Below are 6,644 nucleotides of genomic sequence, written 5' to 3' on the forward strand. Positions count from 1 at the left end.
TGGCACAAAATAACTATATGACAATCAATTCTATTACCGCTTTGACGCATGCAGCTATTCGTTGACGAAAGCTTACGCACACAAAGCGAGGACGTTACTCTTTAACTTAAAGGACTCGCGAAATGTTGACTTGCGTAATCGCTTGCTCTCTGGCAAGCTTCTTTCGCACAATCTTGTGCGAATGGGCGGACACGATATGGCAAACCCCCAGCTTGCTCGGCAGCGCAAAGAGTGGATAAAAAAACGCACACATGAAGTCATGCGTGACGGCCGCGAGGTGGAAGGATTTGAGTCAGACTTATTTGAATGTCGCAACTGTGGAAGTTCACGAACTCGCTACCGTCAGTGGCGCCGCAAAGCTGTGGTAGACCGAACGCGAGTGATAGTCATTTGCTTACGGTGTCCGTACCGGTGGGAGCTGTAGAGGCCGCTTGTGTGACTATCGAGCATCAATTGTTAAAATATAGTAACTGTGAAAATAAGAAAAAAACGGGAGTATTTTATAAGTGCATTTTTTGCCAAATATTCCTCTGGCATCAATCACGATAAGCAACTATCTAGCGCAATAAGGAAATGTATGAAGACAATTTTAGCGCCGACTTGTTCGTGAATCGCGAGTAAATTTTCTTTCGTTTCCGCGTTCCAGCATATATGTCTTACACTCTATTTTTCTCCAGCTACAAGTGTCAGGAATTCGATTTTGGCATTTTAAAGCAGAAGCTTCTGTGCTCTCACGCCGCGTCAACTGATCACGACCTGACTGGTCAAGTAGTGTGGCCAGTCTCTGCCTTCCTGGCCTGGTATCTCGTCGCACAACGTGATAAAATTGTTGGAAAAAACGTCGTAGAGCTGGGAGCTGGTGCAGGACTAAGCGGCCTTGTTGCCTCTCAATTTGCGTGCGTCTTGACTTTTATCTCGTTCAGTTGCCAGATAAACACTTGGCCTGAGCTGTATATGTTACGGCAACTTGTAGATCCCACACCGCTCTGACGGATGGAAACGATATTGTGCTGGATCTGTTGAAGGATAACGTACAGACCAACGCCGATGCCAGCAAAGTTCAAGCGCTTCAGCTAATTTGGGGAGACTACGCCAGTGTCAAAGCCTTTGAGTATTCATTTCCGTATCCTGTGGATATGCTCATCGGTGCTGACGTTGTGTGCTGGCCCAATCTTGTCAAGCCAATTTTACAAACTGTAAAATATTTGCTATTACGGTCGCGCAATTCAATCAAGACAAAATTCTGTTGTGGTCTCGTTTGTCGTGCCCAGTCGACAGAAGATTTATTCTTTCGTGAAGCAGCGGCATTCGGCTTCCGTTATCATAGGATTCCACATGATACATTTCTTCCAACTCCACGACCTGCTGCTGTGGCTTCACATCGGGAGCTGCAGCTAGTCGTACTGAAGCTTGACCCTAAAGCTCCGAATTGGAATGAACCTGTCCAGTTTGCCGACGCAAAACTATTGAGCCTACAGACCGCCTGTTAATGTTACTAGATAACACTGTACAGTGTAAAAAAAGGATGATGTATAAATTATTGAGTGGCGTTTATCTGTGGTATATGCAGGCCGCACAAGATCTAATTACGTAGTTGGATTCTGTTTCCTTCTAACGTGCCACCCATTGTCGTTAACATTATAAAGTTCACACCTTTACCTTCATCACGCAAACTCTTCATCTGAGAATTGCTCATCCCATGTACTCTCATCTTCACTATTAATATCCCCTTCATAAATCTGCTGTTGACGTTTCGCCTGCCACACTCGCTCTCGATGGACAGCAATCGCAATCAAATTCTTTGCGCAATTATTCTCCACACTATTGTCGCTGTACGAAATTTGTGACAGTTTGGGGCAAACAAGTTTGCCAACTGTGTGTCCTAGCATTTCCATACTTCTTTCCGTGAGATAGTTCATTTCAATACCTAGAAACCGCAAATTTCGCAATTGTCGACTCTCCATTGCATACAAAACATGGTGAAAACTTGAGTCTGTGATGGTATTGCCACCCAGACAAAGCTCTGTAAGCGTTGGAGCACAGCCATCAGCTAAAGCGTGGCACAAGATGCGTACGCCATCTTCTCCGATAAAGTTTCGACGCAAATCAAGTCGTGTAAGGTTTGGACAACTTCGCGCCCGCAACATTTGTGCAACTTTAGAAGCACCGTAATCGCCAAAACTGTTGCCTGGAAGACACAATTCTTCGATATTTGGACAGCAGCCCAGCATTAACGCGTTGAGTAATACGTCGGCTTCTCCATCAGCTTCTTCATTCGTAAACAAGCATGCGATACTTAATCGCACTATTCCAGGAAAAGTATTCAACCGCATTTGCTCTGCCATAGATAGAACAATTTGTTCATGATCATCGTGTGTGACCACAAACCGTTGAGGGCAGTTTGTAGCACGCATTGACAATTTACCAAACGTCATTCCTGCTGCTAACGAAACAATCTCCAAATACCGAAGATGGATGCATTCTTGTAGAATACAAGCATCCCCGCCTGATCGCGTCGCTAGTGCCTTCTGAATAGCATTGCAACTTAATTGCAACGATGTGACAAATAATGGCGCTAACATACAAGCGCTACGACAGACGCTACGTGCACGCATAATTTGTACACCGTCGAGATAACTCCATACAAGTTTACTCAATTCTTCGAACCCACCAAAAAGTAGAATCCCCAATTCACTAAATTCAACGTCCTTCTCTGGTTCCTTCTGACAAAATGACGCCAAGCACATACGCTTACGGCTTATACTGTCCACAAACTCGTTATGAATCATACTGCGTTCATGAGCGAGATGAGAGATACGCGGCAGCTGACGAACGTAGTCTTCTGCAGTTGCGGGAGGTTGGTCCATGTGCATCGATAATAAAGCTGTCATGACTTGCGAATTAGAATCTGGCACTGCCACTGTTGGCTTGCAGCACACGATAACTTCATTGCCAATCCTATTTGCACCTGTTTGCGCCATCTCGCGAGCTTGTGATGGTTTCCGACGGATCTTTTTGTTTACGATACCAGCCGTCAGCGCTTGCACACGACGCGCTAAACTGTCCATGTTGACGTACTCAAGTAACGAAGCAGACTGAATAAATATTAATACTTCCAACTTGCGTGCCAAGGCCCACGTTTTGTTGACAGCCACATCGCTCTGCTGGCGCAACACAAGTTGCGCATTACGTGCTAGTAATTGTCCAATGCGGGTGAGAATCATATGGCGGTGCATCCCGTGCTCGCGTCGTTGCCATGTCAGTGGACGCGGTAGACTACGTGTAACAAACACGGCATTATTTGGGCGGATGTCTTGCGGTGGCACAAACACGATGGCGTCTGCCATGGATGATTTTGCAATGCGCTGCAGTGACGTATCTGTAATGTGAAATATTGACCTTGGACTGCCTGTCCACCGGATGGTGGACGTCTCTCGCTCGGAGTGCACCAAGATAACGCTCGAGAGACTGGCGTTCAGTAAGACAGTGAGCAATTTATAAAGCAACGCTTTACGCGTCTTTGTCGAGAGGGGTGATGATAGAAATGGATGGGCGAAGTCGTTTCGTTGAATTTTGAAGACGCAGATTCATTTCTGCGGTTCGGGTACTGTAGATCGCTCAACGATAAACCTTACCACATAAATAACGGAAATTCTTTCGGTGCGGTGCCGTATAAAAAATTCACGACAAATAATAAATGCGTGGCAATTCAACCAAGATTGAAAAACCGTGTGGTATGTGGCCTCATTAAGGGCATCAAAAGAGGCATTTGGCGTGTACTTATCCTTTGAAGTCATCTGCATTGCTCACATAATTCCAATCTAGCTTTGTCAAATAAAAAAAGATCTGTCATACTGCTGCTGTTTCGTATCAATAAGCAAGAAGTTTACGACGCAAAGAAACGCAACATATTTAGGCTCTATTTTAAGCCAACGCGGACTGCGGTGGTCCGTCCGAGGTCCAGTGACGGCGAAAAATGTACAGATTTAATTAGTATGCCTCACAAATATCCAGTGATCTACACCGGTCCAGATAGCGCAACGCCCAGTTCGATTCTGGTGCTTCGGGAATCTATGATGCAAACTGCTGAAGTCCTCTCAATTGATGTTCACTGTGAAAGAATTTATCACGAAGTTGAACTCATCATAGCAGACGAAGCAATTGCAGATTCGCTGCTGACCACCACCGCAACCGTCTTTGCTAACATGGTCATGGGTCTCGCTTTCTTGAGCGCCTTTAGGTGAATATTGAGCAGCTTGCCAGCCATTGATGGTACTTGATCACGTCGAATGCAACCAGCACGATGAGCTCAAAGTCTAAGCTCACTCTGAATGCAAATAGCGTCTCTTTTATGGGCGCTTTACGTATTAGAATCGTCATTTGAGTCTTCAAATGCGACGAAGAAGCTGTAATGAAGTAACGATACTGTACAATTATACAAATTAAAATTTGATGCAATTGTAAGATCCATCAAGCTTCGGCTAGTTGCACGTCAGAAAATCAAATGAGCTTTGATATTGGAGATAACAAAACTAAATAATTGAGCTGTCTGTATCTGTCTTGACAACAATAATTTTATGTAAGTACTCTTGAAATAGCAACACCTAGTTATAGGAAGCTTTGACTCTCAAATTTCGCGTTAAGAAACTCACATTAATACGCTCCTGCCAGGAGCGTAAATGAGAGCGTCAAGCTAACACTATTAGGTTGCTCTGACATTTCAAGGGAATATATATTCAAGATTAATTCTATTTAGACTCATGCTAATTGATAAATTTTGCTATCTCGAATGATAAACTTCTTTATCTTTTCCACTCAGCGTTTCTCCTACTACTTTTTATAAAAAATAGTTTTTAATCAATGTGATTAGTGGGATTCGAACCCACAATGCTTACTTGGAAGCCAAAAGGATGTACAGCTCACAACCATGACACCTTTCATCATCATAACAACCAATATCCGTTAATTACAAATATTCACAATTACACTAAGTATAAAGTAGATTTCGTACAACTAAATACTATTCTAACTTCATACAATTTTACCAAATGTCTAGAAGTTTAGCACTCAAGATGGCAGCATCTTTTACAAAAATGTGGACCTCACACTTAGTTTGTATCTCTTAAAAACAGAGCAAAAATGACCACTCATCGAGCAACCACTGCGCCTAGATTTCGAATCCATTCTCTGCAATTTTATACCTGAACATGCGCCGGAAGTACACTGTCATACACCAAACTGAAACGCTTCTGGGAGGCCTGCTAAAAGCGCGGATCTTAGAACCGATGCACTTCCAATATTCTTGGTGAGGTAGCCGAGTTTTTCTCCGATCAGAACGATTCCAGTGTCCCGTCAAGTCGAGCGATACACAGTCTAGTCGTTCTTCAAGGAATAGGGGCTCTGCAGCGGGGCTGCCGTAGCTTTGCGCTTGAGGAAGCGTAATTTAGGTCACCGACCTTTCGTTCTCGACAAGAACCAATACAAGTGTAGCGGATCACAATCCACTACTTCTAAGAGTAGTTAGGATCTTAACTAAGGCTAATAGACTCCTCGTTTTAAATTCTAACCTATTTTCATCTGTGGCTAAACCGCCTTATTTTAAATGTATAGATTTTCCTAAATATATATACTTAACTCTAAATAGATGCATAACTACTGGCTACCTAGCCACATACCGTATTCTTGTTTGGGTGTTATCACACCATGCACATCTCGTGTGACACACACCCCTGTTACCAGAGTACGTGTAATTCTGTTACACCCTCCCCAATTAAGATTGAGAACATTACAGTTTCAATCGATTATTGCCTAAACGAGGCTCCCGAGCCCTCTAGTCACTGCAACTAAATTTCTTGGAATAAAACGACTTCCTTGATCAATGAGCCCTGTGTCAACGGCACGGAAGTCACCGAGTCTCGCTGGTTCTGACAGCGAATACGGGCAGAGCCCAAATTCGTCTCCCGCACGCGATGCGATGTCGCACAGTGCGTCCGCGGCACCGGGGGATGTACATCTTAGTCTCGATAAGCACGAGCATCGCGCTTTGCGCACGCTATCAATGACAAGTGACCTCGTTGAGAAGGTGGAGGTGGTCGACTCCGAGTCTGACACTTCTTTTCCCGCATGGGATAACGAGGAAGGCGGGCTGCACCAGCGGCGTGATACGAGCCCTGCTCGTGCCTTGCGGACCTCATGTCCGTTCCCTGATCTCTCGTCAATCGAGGGACGTGGTGTAATCACCAATGACCTCGACGGAGCTCAGAGGTGGCAGCATAAAGCGCGCCCATCCACGGCCGGTCATTGACCCTCATGTGGAATATGGCTTCCGCCCAGCGGATTCCGCTGTGGAAGCGAAGGACGCGGTAAATCGATCATTACGCGTCCACACCATCGGGCCCCCGGCCAGAACGGGAGATGAACTTGCCAAATGGAAGGCTCTTCGAGCCCGCTTCTTGGTTCCACAAGAATTTTTGTTGGAAGCTTATCGCACTCGTCTGAGTATTCAACGAGGTGGCTCTCGAGTACCCGCAATGCGGACAATACCTATAGAGCTCGGCCCTGGCGAAAGCACTACAGATGACGGAGTGCTCTTTGAGCGATGGGTGCAACGGCACCGGAAACTTTCATCACTGTATAACCTTCAG

The 6,644-nt window shown here is 45.1% G+C and overlaps 2 protein-coding genes across 2 annotated transcripts; one reads left to right on the forward strand and one right to left on the reverse strand.

Moving 5' to 3' along the window:
• Window positions 1-573: 573 nt before the first annotated feature.
• Window positions 574-1,490, forward strand: PHALS_00300 (Predicted methyltransferase; the record flags this gene model as incomplete). The annotated part of the gene is made up of 3 exons (XM_024730181.1): window positions 574-617; window positions 678-896; window positions 974-1,490. 3 exons carry the CDS (start codon window positions 574-576, stop codon window positions 1,488-1,490), a joined length of 780 nt encoding a protein of 259 aa, XP_024572347.1.
• Window positions 1,491-1,664: 174 nt separating this feature from the next.
• On the reverse strand, window positions 1,665-3,347 carry PHALS_00301 (Leucine-rich repeat, ribonuclease inhibitor subtype; the record flags this gene model as incomplete). The annotated part of the gene is made up of 1 exon (XM_024730192.1): window positions 1,665-3,347. The coding sequence occupies one exon, from the start codon at window positions 3,345-3,347 to the stop codon at window positions 1,665-1,667; it is 1,683 nt and encodes a 560-aa protein (XP_024572348.1).
• Window positions 3,348-6,644: the final 3,297 nt, after the last annotated feature.

Source organism: Plasmopara halstedii (assembly GCF_900000015.1).
Source record: "Plasmopara halstedii genome assembly, contig: Scaffold_110, whole genome shotgun sequence".
NCBI classification, from domain to species: domain Eukaryota; phylum Oomycota; class Peronosporomycetes; order Peronosporales; family Peronosporaceae; genus Plasmopara; species Plasmopara halstedii.